The sequence below is a fragment of the Mauremys reevesii genome, linkage group 2, assembly GCF_016161935.1.
Source record: "Mauremys reevesii isolate NIE-2019 linkage group 2, ASM1616193v1, whole genome shotgun sequence".
NCBI classification, from domain to species: domain Eukaryota; kingdom Metazoa; phylum Chordata; order Testudines; family Geoemydidae; genus Mauremys; species Mauremys reevesii.
In genome coordinates this window covers 82,200,804-82,219,543 of record NC_052624.1, presented here as the reverse complement: position 1 = coordinate 82,219,543, position 18,740 = coordinate 82,200,804, and the positions used below count along the sequence as shown (strand labels likewise).

General features: G+C 42.4%; 1 protein-coding gene across 11 annotated transcripts in view; it reads left to right on the top strand.

Annotated features, from left to right (window-relative positions):
• ULK4 (unc-51 like kinase 4) overlaps positions 1 to 18,740 on the top strand; it is a 425,848-nt gene that overhangs the window by 98,818 nt on the left and 308,290 nt on the right. For all 11 annotated transcript variants that reach the window (XR_005594699.1, XM_039526400.1, XM_039526397.1 and 8 more), the window contains exons 20-21: positions 1,900 to 2,061; positions 10,260 to 10,442. Coding sequence is in view for 10 of the 11 variants with exons in the window: in XM_039526400.1 (XP_039382334.1) it covers positions 1,900 to 2,061; positions 10,260 to 10,442 (345 nt within the window). In the remaining variant the exon portion in view is untranslated. The remainder of the gene's footprint in view (positions 1 to 1,899; positions 2,062 to 10,259; positions 10,443 to 18,740) is intronic.

Genomic DNA, 18,740 nt, shown 5'->3' with positions numbered 1-18,740 from the left:
TTCTTTTCCATGAGTCCAGATGATGAAGATGTCATCAATGTAGCGCAAGTAGAGTAGGGGCGTTAGGGAACGAGAGCTAAGGAAGCCATAAAGATGTTGGCATACTGAGGGGCCATGCGGGTACCCATATCAGTGCCACTGACTTGAAGATATATATTGTTACCAACTGTGAAATAGTTGTGGGTGAGGACAAAGTCACAAAGTTCAGCCACCAGGTTAGCCGTGATATTATCGGGGATACTGTTCCTGATGGCTTGTAGTCCATCTTTGTGTGGAATGTTGGTATAGAGGGCTTCCACATCCATAGTGGCCAGAATGGTGTTTTCTGGAAGATCACCAATGGATTGTAGTTTCCTCAGGAAGTCAGTGGTGTGTCGAAGATAGCTGAGAGTGCTGGTAGCATAGGGCCTGAGGAGAGAGTCCACATAGCCAGACAATCCTGCTGTTAAGGTGCCAATGCTTGAGATGATGGGGCGTCCAGGATTTCCAGGTTTATGGATCTTGGGTAGCAAATAGAATACACCTGGTCGGGGTTCTAGGCATGTGTCTGTACAGATCTGTTCCTGTGCTTTCTCAGGGAGTTTTTTGAGCAGATGGTGTAGTTTCTTTTGGTAATCATCAGTGGGATCAGAGGGTAATGGCTTGTAGAATGTGGAGTTAGAGAGCTGCCTGGCAGCCTCTTGTTCATATTCCGACCTATTCATGATGACGACAGCACCTCCTGTGTCAGCCTGTTTGATTATGATGTCAGAGTTGTTCTTGAGGCTGTTGATGGCATTGTGTTCAGCACGGCTTAGGTTATGGGGCAAGTGATGTTGCTTTTCCACAGTTTCAACCCGTGCACGGTGACGGAAGCAATCTATGTAGAAGTCCAGTCTGTTGTTTCGACCCTCAGGAGAAGTCCATGCAGAATCCTTTTTATTATAGCGTTGGTAGGAAGGATTCTGTGGGTTAGTATATAGTTCAGAGGTGTGTTGGAAGTATTCTTGTTGTTATGCATACTTCCACCTTTTCATGTTCTCTGTATGTATAAATATCTCCTGTCTGTGTGTTCCATTCTACGCATCCGAAGAAGTGAGCTGTAGCTCACGAAAGCTCGTGCTAAAATAAATTTGTTAATCTTTTAAGGTGTCACAAGTACTCCTGTTGTTTTTGCGGATACAGACTAACACGGCTGCTACTCTGAAACCTGCTTATTCACAGTTAGAGCTGGAAGGAAAACGATGTAGTGGACAATGAGGAAAAATATCATATGTTCTGTCTTCAATTTCTGTTTGGTAAATGATCTGTTTATAAAATATAGCATCTGATTATGCAGTCTGTATTCAAGAAAACCTTTTGATAGAGTCAATAGGAGTTATCCAGAACACAAATTGTTGCACGATAAGGTCCATGATAATATACCTTAATATCCATGCCTATCAAGTCCTTGACCCTTTTGTTAACATCACCATAATAACTGGTATTCTTATTGGCAAATTTTGTGATATGAACACCTGTTCATGTAGAGCTGATTGCTGAATGCTCATGACACAATAAGACACAGTGACAACTTTCATTCACTGCTGACCTATGCTGGATTTAGAGTGATCACTTGGAGATGGAAGACTCACTTTTAAATATTATTTCTATTATCTCCTTGGATTTATTTACAGTACAAGACAAAGGGGGAGGGGGACATAAACTTTATATTTCAAAGTAGTTGAATTTTCCTGTGAAATGACTTCTTCCCTAAGGATTTTCCATATTTTTCCTGATATTTGTGTAACAAGAGTAAGAAGCAGTATTCAGACAACACAAATTATTTTGCTGTTTTTGCCTTTTATTTAAATAGTTCAGAAAAGTAAAGTCAGAGATAGACAATAGTAACTAATATAAAATGCCTTTTTTCCCCTCTAGGAAGAACGTGTTGTGAATCATATGGCGGCGAAGATTGTTGAAAATGTTTGCACCCCTGATTCTTTTCATGCACAGGGATTTATTACAGGAGAAATTGGACCTGTTTTATGGTACCTTTTCAGACATTCCACTGTAGATTCTCTGAGGATAACAGCTATTTCGGTAAGGAGCTTCTGGAGCGCATTCTATACATATATTGAAATGTCTGTTGAATATTATTTTGATATGTGACATGTTAACATTTTGTATTTCTACATACATTTTTAAAACTGTATGATAAACATTCAGTAATCTGTTAATTTTGTAGGAACATTGCATTCTTAAGGTATGTCTACACTGCAAGTGAAAGTGTGATTGTAGCACAGGTGGACATACCAGTGCTAGGCTTAATCTTGCTGGCACAGGTTACAACAGTAGTGAATATGTGGCAACGTGGGCTAGCAACCAGAGTACAAGCCTGTCTGGGTACTCTGGTTGCTAGCCTGTGCTAAAGCCTGTGCCACCGAGTCTTTACCACTATACCTCTACCCCGATATAACGCTGTCCTTGGGAGCCAAAAAATCTTATCGCGTTATAGGTGAAACTGCGTTATATCAAACTTGCTTTGATCCGCCGGAGTGTGCAGCCCCGCCCCCCCGGAGCACTGCTTTACCGCGTTATATTCAAATTTGTGTTATATCGGGTCACGTTATATCGGGGTAGAGGTGTATTGTTACCCTTGCTAGCTAGATTGAAACTAGCATGGGTGTGTGTATGGGTGTTACAATCATACCTTCAGTTGCAGTGTAAACATACCTTTAGTATTAGTTCTGTAGGCAAACCCAGTGCTTTTACTTGTGTAATGATGGCTACTTTATGGGTCTTGCAACACAGAAATTTCTTTTCTTATATGCTGTGATAAATGAAGCATGGGGTAGCTCCCTTTTATGGACACCCAACCAGCCAGTTAGATGTAAAATCCCTCTTGGTAGCTGTTCTCTGCTTGCTTTACCTGTAAAGGGTTAAAGGTCCCCCAGGTAAAGAAAAGGAAGTGGGCCCCTGACCAAAAGAGCCAATGGGAAAGTAGAACATTTAAAATTTGGGAAAGAAACTTTCTCTTTGTCTGTTCTCTCTGGGCTGGAGGGACAGAGTAGCAATGCTGTAAGCAGCTTAAGCCAGGTATGATTATAAAGCATCAGGTCATGCCTAATACTACTTATCTGAACTCCAAATGTGTAAGTAGATCAGAATGTTTAGCTAGACACAATCAGGTTTATTTCTTATTTTGGCTTGTGGATCTCCTCTGTGCTAACCCCAGATGCTTTTGTCTGCTTGTAACCTTTAAGCTGAACCTCCAAGAAAGTTATTTTGGGTGCTTAATTTTTGTAATTGTTTCTTTTAAGATGTAGTGAAAAGCCCAAGTTCCAGATGTATTTTTTTCCCTTTTTGTTTTTAATAAAATTTACCTATTTTAAGAACAGGATTGGATTTTTGGTGTCCTAAGAGGTTTGTGCATGTTGTTTGATTAGTTGATAGCCACAGCTAATTTCCTTTGTTTTCTTTCTCCGCTCTTCCTCGGGGTGTGTGTGTGTAAGGGCTTGAGGGTACCCCACTGAGAGGAATTCCCAAGTGCTCCTTCCTGGGTTCAAAGGGGTTTTTTTTGCATTTGGGTGGTGGCAGCGTTTACCAAGCCAAGGTCAGAGAAAAGCTGCAACTTTGGGAGTTTAATACAAGCCTGGAGTGGCCAGTATAAATTTTTAGAATCCTTGCAGGCCTCTACCTTCTGCACTCGGAGTGACAGAGTGGGAATTCAGCCTTGATATATGCAAAGGCAACAAACCTTAATTTGCTTACAGATGGAAATTGACTTCAGTTGACTTTTAAGCAAGAGGAGCCTTGTAACAAATATATTGCTAACTTGTGAATCTTATAATGTTTGGAAGTTTTGTTCTGACCTGGAAAAAGCCTCAAAACTGACTTGCGTTGCTTTGCTAACATAATGTTATTTCTCTCTACGGGTATGTCTACGCTACCCGCTGGATTGGCGGGTAGCAATCGATCTATCAGGGATTGATTTATCGTGTGTAGTGTAGATGTGATAAATTGATCCCCGATCGCTCTCCCGTCGACTGCTGAATTCCAGCTCGGCGAGAGGCGAAAGCAAAGTTGACAGGGGAGCCACGGCAATCGACCCCGTGCTGTAAGGACGCGAGGTAAGTCGAACTAAGATGCATCGACTTCAGCTACACTATTCTCATAGCTGAAGTTGTGTATCTTAGGTCGATTTCCCCTCCCCGCCCCGTGTAGACCAGGCCTACCACTGTGACCAATAAATTTCTCTCTACTCTTGTTCGTGTTCTACTTGTTTCAGTGAGAGGACTTATAATTGATGCTGAGAACATTCTAATGTTGAAAGCTAATATTGTACAAAAGCCTCATGAGTTCATAATTGCCTCTTGGACTCATGCTTTACTGCACTGTCTGTGGCTAGTATTCAAAAGGTTCTGTCTTCCAAGGAATCTTTAAAATTCCTGCAGTGCTACAATACTGCTTTTAATTGTTTTGGGAAGGGGGTTAGAGGATTATTATTGTTTATTGTTAGTATTATAGAAGAGAGTAGATGACCCAACCAAAAATCAGTGTCCCATTGTTCTAGATGCTATACAAACGCATATTAAGAGACAGTCCCTGCCCTGAAGAGTTTACAAGCTAAATATGACAAAATATAGAAAGGGTGGGAGGAAGGGATGCAGCATACAAAAGAAGATTGGGAACTGAGGAACAACAAGATTGTGAGTTGCCAACATAACCCAGGAAGTCTGTGACAGAATTGGGAATTGTACCTAGCTGTCGTGGTGCCTGTTCTGGGTCCTAAGCCTTCATTATAGATGATCATTTTGGAGGTGTATAAATGCCCTTGGGTTAGCTATGTAACAGCCATTAAAATATAAACTACAATCATTTTTTAAAACTTTTTATAAATTCCATAGTATGTTGGCAATATTTTTTAAGGTATTACCCAAGATTTTTCACCCTTGTTGGGTGGGAAGAACTGGAGGAATGGACAAAAACTACATTAGCAGCCACTATATTCGATGTTAAACTACTTTTTGTTGCTATGGTTTAGAATCTGAGGGTCTTGTTGGAGTCCCAGCTGTTTCCAGATACTAGTGTTACTAATATGGTTGGTGTTCAATTAGAGAAATGTAGCAGCATGTTAATAAAGACATGAGAGAGAATTAAAAATAAACCAACATGGCACAAGAAATATTGCCCTTTAAAAAAATAAAATAAAAAAAAATCCACGTTGAAGGCATACTTGACATATGCCTCTTTTGCATATATATGGGGAACTTGCCAACATGACCAAAAAAAAAAAAAAAGCCTGCAGAAGTGCTATGAACTTTTGGAATATGTGGCTGCTGCAGTTTAGGATGGGATTTGACACTTATACTTTACGGGCTCAATATTGTCTTTGGAGGATTAATGTATATATTTTCTATGCCAGAAGTTGCCACTGGTTTTGTCGAGTCCAGGTCCAAAATTGTGAAAGCTTTTGTATTCCTTTGAAATATGTTTGAGTGCTTTATTAGATTATTAGGACATGTAAATAGCCATTCTCTTGTTAAGGGTTCTATTATAAACCTGTTTTTAGCACTTCTAAAATCCATGAGCAAAGGAATATTAACCTCAAAAGTGATGGGTTAGGCCTGAGGTGGAGGTAGAATGTTTCTGCCATATTTGTAATGAGTTACACAAGAAGTTCCTGAAGTAGTACTATTACAATTCAGGGCAACTGCACCTGTATTCTTCCTCCATGGTCCAACAAGGGCACCCACTCTAGGCTCCTTACTCCTCAGCTGTCACCTCTCTTGGGTGGAGACCCTCATCTCTCTCCCTCCTGACGAGGCTGCATAGTTCCCAGTCTAAACTGTGAATTCCCTAGCAACTCACACTGCCTAAGTGAGCCTGATTTGTTTCTCTTCTGAGGCTAGAAACAGCATAATTTCCCACAGATATGTTACCACACAGACATTTCTAAGCAAGCACACGTGTTACAGAGAAAACATTATTAAAAACAAAAAAAAGAAGCTGCAAGTGTGCTAATAAGATTACCAGAGATCACTCCCCCTCACACACATGCGACTAACTCCAGAAGGGACTCTGGCCAGTGTCAGTTCTTTCAACCCTTCCCAGGAAGGACTGGGGCTCCACTTGGACAGAAGGTCCTGTCCATTTGCTGGATCAGAAAGCAGGCTCTGAGTCAGTTTAAACTCAGACTACTTATCAAAAGTCCTTTCTTTGTCTGTTGGTCACTGGAGAATCCAGTTTGAACCAGTATATGCAAGCCTGAGTGAATTTGCCTAATCACTTCCCACAGTTCTTAGTTCCTGAAGGGCTGTGGTCCTTCGCCCCCATGGAATTGTATATAATCCCTGACCCTCAATGATCTATAAACTTAAGTAAGATCTCCAAAATATATTGCAGGAACTTGCCATATCTGTCACAAGGGCACCCTAAATAATGAACTGTTCATGACAAGTCAGAGTCTTCTAACCTTTTTTGCCACACAGTAGCAAGAAAAACAAAAGAATGAGTGAAAAAATTTAGCTTACTGGTCTTATTAGTTCTGTTCTGTATAAGTTTTTGTAAGCCACTCATCACCTCAGTAGTTTGAGCATTGGCCTGCTAAACCCAGGGTTGTGAGTTCAATCCTTGAGGAGGCCACTTAGGGATCTGGGGCAAAAATTGGTCCTGCTAGTGAAGGCAGGGGGCTGGACTCGATGACCTTTCGAGGTCCCTTCCAGTTCTAGGAGATTGGTATATCTCCAATTATTACCTATTACTTTGATCTTATTACCTATTACCTCGTAGCGGGTTAAGCAATGGTACTACACATCTGTCACCTGTTGTTTGTTCTCTGATTCTCTCTCCAGGGAGAAAAGTGTGTGGAATGGAGAGTCTTATTTTAGTTGTGTTGTGGGTTTTTTTTGTTTTGTTTTGTTTTTAAATATTCACGTTGCTGTGTATTTATGTTAAAGAAGTTAAGGTCAGAGAAATGTGCCTTGCACTTGGAGTGGAAGGTGGTGAGATTTGTGACAGTCCTTAGTTCCTGGAGGAGTTCATTCCACAGTTGCAGACCAGTGCCAAAGAGAATTCTGTCTCACAAACAGATGAGTTTTTTACCTTTATTTGTAAAGAGTTGCATTCTGCAAAAGGAGTGCAGCTGTCAATCAGTCTTCATCCCAGAACTCTAGAGATGGTCTTTTTGATATTCTGGGACCAGACCTTGTAGTGCTTTGAAGATAAGGGCCAAGACCTTGAACTTGATTAGAAATTCTAAGGAAAGCCATTGTAGAGAGTGGAGGATAGGTCTGATGTGTTTGCAGTATTATGTGTTGCTGAGGAGATATATTACAACAGTCTGTATTAGCTGGTCTTTCCTAGGTGCTGAAGACTTCATTCTCAGGTATATCATATGGCTGTAGTACAGCCACGAAGGGAGGCAGGCATGAATAACTGAAGACACAGGTCATTGTCCACGAAGGTGGGATGCAGTCGCCTAGTCAACAAGAAATGATAGCAGCATCCATGAGCATTGTTTTCTGTGTGAGAGTTTAGTGTCAGTGAGGAACCCAAGAGTATTCTTAAATGACAAATGAAATATTGTGAAGGTGTACCTTTGATTAAAGGAGACTACACTATGGCTGCAAACTCTTCAAAATACTTTCCTGTGCAGCCAGCATCACCCCTCTCTTGTTCAGTTCAGCTTCAGTCAGCTGTTCATCCAGGAGCTGATCTCATCCAAGAACAGTGCCATCTCGGTGGTAGTGCTGTGGTTGCTTGTGGAGAAGAATAGGTACAGTTGTGAGTCATCTGCATATTACTAGTGCTTGAGTCCATGTTGTCTGACCTGTTCCCTTGGTAGCTGCAAATTGGTGTTGAAAAGGACTGGAGAAAGAATTGATCCTTGTGGGACACCACAAGTGAAGAGTCTCATGGTGGAGATGCTATTTCCAATAACTATTCCTCCAGGGTGGAATCAAACCATTTTAGTGCATTACCCTGGACTCCCCCCACATCTCTCAGGAGACAACATCTCATGGACAAAACTGTTAAATGCTGCAGAGAGGACAAGGATGATGAGAATCATCATCTGCCTTTTATCCAATGGCAGGAGGAGATCATCCATTGATGCCACTAAAGCAGTTTCAGTTCCATGTCCTGGCCAGAATCCAAGTTGTGCCAGGTCTAGAATGTTAGCTTCAATTAGATGAGTTTGTACTTGGCCTTCGGCAAGCTTCTCTGTGAGCTTGCTTAGGAAAGTTGGGTTTGGTATTGGATGGAAGTTGGCTAGAATCAAAGCATCTAAGTCTCAGTTTCTTCAGTGTTGGTTGGACTCTTGTGTGCTAGGAGGAGGAAGGGAAATTTCTTCTCTGTATTATGTTTTGGATACATCAGTCAGGAGTGGAACCAGTTCATGATTCTCTGGGATTGCCTGCGTGAACATTTTAGTTTGCAACAAACTGGGATGTAAATCTACTCCATGCTAGCCTGCCACATATTAACTGTCTGTGTGGACCCTGCTGATGTGCACTAACAGTTCCTTAGTGCACTTTGATCTACTCTGGTTTCAAATTGGGGTAGATCAAAGAGTATCAAGGAACTGTTAGTGCATGTCAGCAGAGACCACACAGTTGATGTGCAGCAGGCTAGTGTGATTGTAGATTTATACCCCCCAGCAGCTTGCTGAATGTTCATGTAGACAAGCCCTCTTTCACAGCTAGGAAGGACATGGGTCAGATTCACAAATCTTGGGTCAAGACCATTCACCGAAAAAATGCAGCTTCAGTTGATATGAAACTATTTGCAAATTCATGTTAGGTCTGCCAAATATTTCTTGCTCAACTGAAAAATCAATTTTTTTCAGCATTGGCAAAATGAAACATTTCATTTCAACCTGACTCAAAATCTTTCAATTCGTTTTTTTGACATTTTGACAAAAGCAAAGAAGGAATAGAGTCACAAAGCTCTTGGAGCATAGGGAAGGGGAGGACCTCCATTTATAAGGTTTAGCTGAGTGGTTATGGTACTCTTGTGGAATGTGGGAGATGTAGAAAGTTTCTCCAGTTTAATTGGATAGGGATTTTGTATCAAGAGAAAGTTTGATTATTTTTTTTGTCCTACCAGCTGCTCCAAGAATCTTATCAATACTAATGAAACCAATTATGTGTCTCTGTATGGGGAGAATTCTTAATTTATTTGAATATCGTGATTATGGCATGATCCCTTGAGATTCTTTTCTTTCATTTAAAATGTACATTTCTTCAATTTTTACTTTGAGATTATTTTAAAACCTTTATTTTGTTTCAAATACTATAGATCAATGGCTTTCTACGTGTGATACGTGAACCCCTAGGGATTTGCAGGGGTTCTGCAAAAGTTATCATTACCTCTGGGGATCTGCAGACTGTCTAAAATTTCCAAAGGGATTCACACCGCCATTTGAATTTTTTTAGGGGTCTGCAAATGAAAAAAAGGTTGAAAACCACTGCTGTAGATCTGTTTCATACAATTGGATAATGCAAAACTGATTAATTCCTTCATCTTTCTTTTGCTATTATCTTCACTGACATCACTTATTCATATAAAGTGACATTTCCTTTATTGTTAATTTCTCTCAATTTGGTCAGATACCTATGTGCAAACTTCTTATTTGATTTACCCGTGCAGATTGAAAATAAGAACATTGCTCTTCTTCCTCCTCACCTGGATTATTTCAATGGTCAAAAAAGTTAGATTTGATATGAAAGTGTGGTGTGTGTTTGATGAATTTTGTGATTTTTTTATTTGTAAATATTAGTTTTAAATTTTATATGAACCCGTACTCTAAAGAAATGGGAGTTGTTTTTCTTGTTCCTTTATAGGCTTAATTGCTTATGATCTGCTTTAGCTTTGATTTCCTTTTTCCTTAACTAAAACAACAAAAACATTACTTCCTTGTTAATCTATATAGTTAAATCAGGATATTCACTATTGTGTATGGAAGAGCTAAGCAAAATTAATTTAACTAACACAGACACCCAAATTATAATAAAATAACCATTTTGTATTATGATATTGTACCTTAGCAAGGAATAACATTTACACTAACAAAATGCTTGATTAAAATTATTCTTTCTAATTTATAGAGCAAGTTGCAGTGTGTGTGTATATAAGCATGGGGGAAAATTTAAACCATATGAATTCACTACTTTTGTCTGCTCCTAAAAATACAATTGGAAAAGCTATTGCTGTTCATTGATTTTCTTTATTGCATTAGTTATTTTATTATTAAAATGAAAATAGCATTACTTAATGGGAATATCTTATTTATATAGGCTTTATGCAGAATTACTCGTCACTCACCCAGTGCTTTCCAGAGCGTGATTGAAAAGGTCGGGTTAATGGCTGTTATAAACTCATTGGCAACTGGAATATGTAAAGTTCAACAGTACATGCTGACCATGTTTGCTTCTATGTTGTCATGTGGGATTCACCTTCAGAGACTGATTCAAGAGAAGGTTTGATTTAAACTTTATACTATTATTTTTGATTCTATGATTCTGCCTTGCACATGTCATTTTGGTATACCAAAAACTTTTCCTGACTCGTCATATGACCTTTCATAGTCTATGAAAACTCATCAACCCTTTTTTTTTGTTTTGTTCGCCCTTAATATTCATCTTGTTTTGTAGGGGAGATAAATAACAGCTCAAGTTATTGAAACACATTCCTACACTACCCAAAAAGCTGAAAAAATTGACAAAGGAATTGAGATTTCTGTACTGGATGAGGCCACTGGTCCATCAAGTCTGAAGTCCTGCTTTCAACAGAGTGTAATACCTGATGCTTCAGAGAAGTAGGAACTCCCTTCCCCATGTAGTGGTTAGCCAGTTATGCAATGTGGAACATGGGAAGTAGGGGAGAGGAGGAAGGATGTGGTGGCAACAAATTCCCTCCTGGTCCTGGCAGGTGTTCATCTTACACTCAGAAGTAATTAGTCTGTTTATAATTATCTTTTCATACATAACTACAAGTATTGCAGTTCTTCAGTATTTTTATTTTGCATCTTTATTTTGTATAGACCTTTTATTGATACTATATCCCAAAACACAGTAGAGTTACCAACTTAAATAAAAAAAAAAAGAGAGAAGTTGAGGCGCACAGACAAAACTTGAAACTGGACAAAGTTTTTCATAAGGGAATCTTTCATCCCTATGATCTATCTGGTCTTTACGGAACAAGTTTCATTCTCTTGGTATGGTAATTACTTTTACCATGGCTGGAACATCTGCATCTGCTTAAGAGATCTGTACAAGTATTGCCTTGTTTTTCTTCTGCTTACAAAACATCTGCTTGTTGGCTCTTTTAAGTATACCAGGAGTTTCCCATTCTTTCTGTATAGATTGATTTTTACATAATGATGTAATTTTATCAATTTGCTGCTGTTACACATTTGTATGTAGCTCCATAGATTTGCATGGCTCTGTATAGTGAGACTCAGGACATGCACCTTTCCCTGCGGAGTTTATAGTCTATATGTAGTTATCAGTCACCATTTTGCATCTGATGGGTTCAGAACTCCTTTACTAAGATGTGGTACTTCTCGTAGCTGGCCTTGTGTATGATAGCTTTCGAAGTGCCCTCAGATCTCTAGCAGTCACACATCCCATTGTCTGCATTTTTGGTCATTCGCTTTAATAGAGAAGACCATTTGAGCAGACACAATAGTGTCTCTCGGGACTAGATACTTAAGTCAAAAAAATTACTACCTGTTATCTACACAATGGAGGATATAATTAAAACAAAAAATGTAAAATAATGAGGTACAGAACTTGACAGGATTTTTTTTTGCAAATCTCAAGAGGTGGGACCGATCTGTAATTGAGTTGCTGGTTCAGCTAAAATTCAGTAAATTCAGAAGGCTCTAGCCTGGCCATCAATTGATAATGACCCTAAGGAAAAAACAATGAGAAATGCATGAGGACAGCTACTTTGACATAGTACCGTTTGACATTTAAAGAGAAAATGTGTAGTGATTGAAGCTAAAATTGTACTAGGATTATGCTATCCATATAGGTCCTTAGGCCAATTTGTAATGTATGTAAAATGTCTTGCTGAAATAATCATTTTATTAACTTAAGACATTTTTTAACAGTGTTACAGGTCCTGATAAATGTCTATAATTTATCTTCTAGAAAATGATTAAAAGCTACTTATTTTGATCACCCAATCATTCCTCATTCTTTAAAACAAAAGAAATTCACCTTCATTCCTAGTCAATAAATATTCCACATGAGTAAGAAAATAGAATACAGAATGTAGGTTTTCATATAATTCTTTTGCAAAATATATTGTAAATTGACACTGCATCTGTTTTAAAAAAGAATTTACTTGAGAATCTTAATTTTGTTTCCTGTGAAAATTATACTCTCCTTGACCGCTGACTCCTATCCATCTTTGCCAACATCCTGACGCTGCTCCCTTTTTAAAGTCACCTCCATTTTCTTAAATGTGCCTATGTGCCATGTGAATCGTTGTGCTCCTGTATGAGGGCATAAAGAGTGGATGGTTGCCACCCTCCATCAGTTCCTTTTTAGCACTCATGGCAGTGAGATGGAACTTAGCTGATGTCCGACCCATTAGGCTTTAGCTTTAGCTAGATGTCTCAAAAGCTTCTCTAAACTCTCTGAAATATCTCAGAACTATTTATATTTTTATTTTTAGTACCCTTGTCTGTTGTAGTGCTTGTCAAACAGAAAGCTGCTTGCAGACCTTCCAGACAGAGTCCTGGAATGGCAGACTCATAACCCACAGGCTTCAAGCCTTCTCTGTCTTGCAATACTGGTACAACAGACGCTTGTTCTGCTTGAGAGAGTCTCACATCTGAAGCAGGTGTTTGGTCTGTCTCTCCTTTGCTGTAAGAATCCGCAAATCAAAGGATGTGAGGCTGAAAGTCAATCTTCTAGAGTAATCTGTGAGAATGTCATCAGATCCAGAAGAGCTGCAGAAGGGAATGCCGATGTCCCTGGTGGGTGACCTTGGCCTGCAGGCAGGAGCCCGAGGAGGGAGAGACTTGCCTGGGGGACCAGGATAGTACCAAGACCTCCTGTCTACCCTGTTCCTGTTGGCTCTCTCCACAGATCTCTGAGGAACCCGTACTCAGTTCCGCAACTCTGGTGACCAGTGGCGGCATTCGGCGGATCGGGGATGGTACCCTGGCAATCAACGCCTGATGCTTTGAGAGCAGTGCTGCTCTGTAGACTAGAAATGAGAGGACTGACGTCTCGGAGACTGTCAACATGCTCGCGATGATCCGTAACAACGATCCAGAGATGGGACTCCAGGGACAGGTGTGTCAACCCTCTGGAGTGATGCCATGGACTGGGAGACTGGCTCGGGCTCTCCCAGCACCAGAACTCTGGGGACACGCCTCTGCAGACCACCGGAAATCAACACCAGTTTATTTCTATCCCCCACATCCATCTTCAGGGACCCTTCTCACGAGCATCTGTTCACTCAGGAGGTGCAGGGCCTTCTGCGAGTGGGAGCCATGGAGGAAGTCCCTCTGCACTTGAGGGGGAAAGGGTTTTACACCCACTATTTTTTTGATCCCAAAGGCCAAGGGTGGTCTGCGCCCCATCCTCGACCTGCGGAGCCTCAAGAAGTATCTCAAGGAGTTGAATTTCTGCATGGTCTCCATGGCCTCCATCATTCCTTCCCTGGATCCAGGAGACTGGTATGTTTCCCTCAACCTAAAGACGCTTACTTCCACATATTGATATTTCACAGACACTGACGGTTCCTACGTTTCCTGGTTGGGACCGCGCACTACTAATTCGTAGTGCTCCCTTTCGGCCTAGCAATGGTGCCAAGGGTGTTTATGAAGTTCATGTTGGTAGTGGCGGCCTACCTTAGATGTAGGGGTATTCAGATCTACGTGTAACTCAACGACTGGCTCATCAAAGGCCACTCCAGGGACCAGGTCCAGCGCAGCGTTGAGATACTGTGAACCACTTGATCCTGGTCCAAAGGATAGAGTTTGTCGGATTGGTGCTCAACCCTACCTGAGCCAGAGCATTCCTGTCCTAGGCCAGGTTCAGGGCAATGTCAGATCTGATTTGCCAATGTCATTGCCCACCTTCTTCACCACTACTCAGGTCTGTCTCAGACTATTGGGGCACATGGCAGCATGCACATACGTTGTCCAACATGCAAGACTCAGACTACGCCCCCTCTAGATCTGGCTGCGTCAGTCTACTCCCCGGCCAGACATCACCTAGATAAGCTTATCATGATCCCGCCACAGGTACTTATGTCACTGTAGTGGTAGTCCAATCCAATTCTGGTGTTGGAAGGTACGCCATTCATGAGCCTGCGACCCACTGTCTCCCTGATTTCAGATGTGTCCAACCTCGGTTGGGAGCACATCTCGGTATACTGCAAACTCAGGGGCTATGATCTTGAGAGGAGCTCACTCTGCATATGTCAGGGAGCTCAGAGCCATCTTTCTGGTTTGCGGAGTCTTCCTTCCCCAACTGTCCGGTCAGGTGGTGCAGGTGTTGACGGACAACACAGACTCCATGTTCTATGTCAGCAGGTGGCGGGGGGGGAGCTTGTTCGTTGGCTCTGTGCCAGGTAGCCCTCTGTCTGTGGGACTTCTCAATTCATCATGCAATCCACCTGGAAGCCTCACACCTCCCCAGCATACAGAACACACTGGTGGATCACCTCAGGAGATCCTTCTTCTCTCACCACAAGTGGTCCCTTCACTGTGAGGTTGTCAGAATGTTCTTCCAGAAGTAGGGAGCTTCCCGAATGGACCTGTTCACCACCAGACAGAACAGAAAATGTAATCAGTTCTGCTCTCTCCAAGGCCTCGGCTAGGGTGACTAGATAGCAACTATGAAAAAACGGGACGGGGGTGGTGGTTGGGGGGTAATAGGCACCTATATAAGAAAAAGTCCCCCAAAATGGGACTGTCCCTTTAAAAACTGGACATCTGGTCACCCTAGCCTCGGCAGAGGCTCTCTTTCTGATGCCTTTCTCCTGCCTTGGTCAGGAGACCTGATGTACACCTTCCTGCATTTCTGCTCATCAGCAAAGTCCTTCTAAAGATCAAGACAGACAAAGCATGGGTTATTATGATAACCCCAGCATGGCCTCGCTAGCATTTGTTCAGCCGTAGCAGCCCCGTGGCCACTTCCCATACGCCCGGACCTACTCTCACAGGATCACAGTCTGCTCCTGCACCTGAACCTCACTTCTTTCCATCTCACAGCTTGGATGCTGCGTGGCTGAATCCAGAGGAACAAGCCTGCTCTAGTCAGGTAGAGCAGATTCTCTTGGAGAGCAGAAAGCCCTCCACCAGAGCAACTTATCTGGCAAAAGTGGAAAGCGTTTCTCCTGCTGGGAGTTGGAGTGCAATATCTTCCCAACCCAGTAGTCTCTGCAGTCCATTCTTGGTTACCTGCTTCACTTAAAGCACCAGGGCCATGTCTTCTCTTCGATCAAGGTGCGCCTGGCAGCCATATTGGCCTTCCATCCTTGCTTCCTGGGTAGATCGGTATTCTCGCATGAGATATTGATTAGGTTCCCAAAAGGCCTTGAAAGACTTTTTCTGCTGATCCAGGACCCGGTTCCCCAATGAGACCTCAGCCTGGTCCTCTCCAGGCTCACAGGTCTACCCTTTGAGCCTATGGCTTCTTGTTCCCTTTCCCACTTGTCATGAAAGGTTGCATTCCTTGTAGCTATTACTTTGGAGAGTCGTATCTCTGAGACTAAAGCACTCACTTCGGAGCCCCTGTACACAGTATTCTACAAGGACAAGGTCCAGCAGTGGCCCCATCCAGCCTTCCTTCCAAAGGTGGTGTCGCACTTCCATGTCAACCAAGATATCTTCCTCCTGGTGTTCTGTCCAAAGCCTCATACAACCAATGAGAAGAGGCAGGTGCACACTCTAGATGTTAGGTGTGCGCTGGCTTTCTACCTGGAGTGCACCAAGCCCTTCCGCGGACTGGCCCAGCTCTTTATCGCGATAGCTGACAGGATGAAGGGGCTCCCGGTGTCCTCTCAGGATTTCGATTTGGATCACCACCTGCATCTTTACTTGTTACGAGCTGGTGCGGGCTGTACCTTCACCAGTAGTGAAGGCTCACTCGACTAGGGCGCAGGCGTCTTTGGCTGCCGTATGTCCCTGTCCATCTGCAGGGCCATGACGTGGTCTTCAGTACACACATTTATGACTCATTACACCATCACTCAGCAGGCCAGAGATGATGTTGGCTTTGGAAGAACTGTGTTGCAATCGACGCGTCTATGAATTCCTACCCACCTTCTATGGTACTGCTTGGGAGTCACTTAAAATGGAATGGACATTGTGATGGGTTGGATCACAGAACCCCCTTGGGAGCTGCCACCTGATGTGCTAAGACTACCTCTGCACCTGCTTTCCCTGCCAGCTAGGGAACCCAACATCCCGTCTTGCTGAGCCAGATGCTCCCATCTGCTCCAACAAAGACCCAGGGTCTGACTTACTTGCCCCAAAGCTGCAGGTTTACCTGAAAGAGGCTAACAGAAGTGTTCTTGTCTTTAACACCCAGATGCCCAACTCCCAATGGGGTCTAAACCTAAATAACTTTTTTTTACCCTGTATAAAGCTTATGCAGGGTAAACCCATAAATTGTTCGCCCTCTATAACACTGATAGAGAGATATGCACAGTTGTTTGCTCCCCCAGGTATTAATGCATACTCTGAGTTAATAAGTAAAAAGTGATTTTATTAAATACAGAAAGTAGGATTTAAGTGCTTCCTAGTAGTAACAGACAGAACAAAGTAAGTCACAAAGCAAAATAAAATAAAATGCACAAATCTATGTCTAATTAAACTGAATACAGATAAGATCCTCACCAGTTCCAGAATGCTCCCTTTTACAGGTTAATCTCCTTTTAGCCTGGGTCCAGCAATCACTTTCACCCCTTGCACACCGTCCTTCGTTCCAGTTTCTTTCAAGTATCCTCGGGGGTGGAGAGGTTCTCTCTCTTTAGCCAGCTGAAGACAAAATGGAGGGGTCTCCCATGGGCTTAAATAGACTTTCTCCTGTGGGTGGAGACCTCCTCCTCTCTCCTATGCAAAGTCCAGCTCCAAGATGGAGTTCTGGAGTCACCTGGACAAGTCAGATGTCCATGAATGACTCACAGTTTCTTACCATGGGTCACATGCTACCTTGAACGTCCTCAAGTAGACTTCTTATGTGGATTGGAGCACTCCAAGATTCATTGTCCTTTAAGTGTTTCTTGATTAGGTACTTAATTTTAACGTTCCTTTCTCCAGCAACTGACCAAATGCGCTACTAAGGTTATTTAGCAATCAAGCCAGTACATAGCCGATATTTATAACTTCTAATACAAAAATGATACATGCAGGCTGATAGGATTAATAGATTCAGTAGCTCATAACCGTATAGATATGTTACATGGCATATGTAGCATAGATAGATTCAGTAGATCATATTCCAGTTACATCATATTCCCATAAAGCATTATGGGGTACAGCGTCACAGACATGAGCAAGCACTAGAAGAAGGGATAGTTACCTTTCATAACTGAGATGTGTTGCTCATCTCATGACCCACACTCCCTCCCCTCTGTCAGAGATCTGGCAAGAAGGAACTGAAGGAAGCGGGAGTTGGCGGTGTCCCTTGTACCAGTGCATATGTGTGCCACTCCAGAGGGTGCCAGAGCTGGTCCCCTATGGATACCACTGAGGGGAAAAACTTCTGGCACCAGTGCACCAGCACCTACAATGGAATGGTGCCAAGGAATGGACATGAACAGCACATCTTGGAGAACAACAGTTATGAAAGGTAACTATCCCATCCCCAGCATTGTCAACTCTAGCACAATAGTGTAAATTCAGGGCCACACACTGCACTGAGATATGAACCTGTGCTGAAACCACTCTACCAGATAGTCCTGCCTATGAAAAAGGTTTATTTCTCATCACCATCCCTGAAACATACCTTTCCACCTGTGTTGAGCAGAGACCTGTCATCACTGAGGTCTAAGAGCCAGGTTGCCATTCTTTGCAGATCCCATCTGTAAGTGCACCAAGGTTGACACTGTCTGGTCAGAAACCTGTCATCCCTCTGTACATATATGGAATGCCATTGTACCCCTATCAGGGCCTGCCCTCTTGGGCCTCTGAGTTGATCCCTGCGTTAGTAGATGAGGAGGAGGTCTCCCACTCCTGCCACTTCCATAGTGAGACACCAGTTGCTAGATACAGAGAGGAATGGGATCTGGAGGCCAAACGACCCCAATTATTTCCTAAAGAGATTTTTTCATAATCCTCGGAGAAAGCAGTATCCTTGGCACTGATATTGGCACTGGCCAATTTCAAGGCCTTTTAAGAGCTCCTGGTGCAGATTGAAGACACCTTTGAGACTGAGACGTCAGTCATCTCCAAGAAGTTTCAGAAATTATTTTTCATTTTGTCAGCTGCCGGTCCCACTAGGATTGCCCTCTGTATAAATGAAGGTGTCCTGGACCCAAAGAGCCTTGTGGCAAACACCAGCCACTAAACACCACCAGCAAAACATGTAAAAAAAACTATACCAGTTACCCACTGGGGTTTCTGTTACTTTTACTCCCACGCTAGCCCAAGCTCCCTAGAAGATATGATGGTCTGAGAGAAGTTGAGCTTTGCCAAAAACATGCTTAAGGATAAGGATCTCCAGTGCTTAGATCTGTTTGGAAGAAAGGAAAAATGGGCAGCCAACTGCCAGGCATTGCAAATGAAATATGGCTTTTCAGGATAC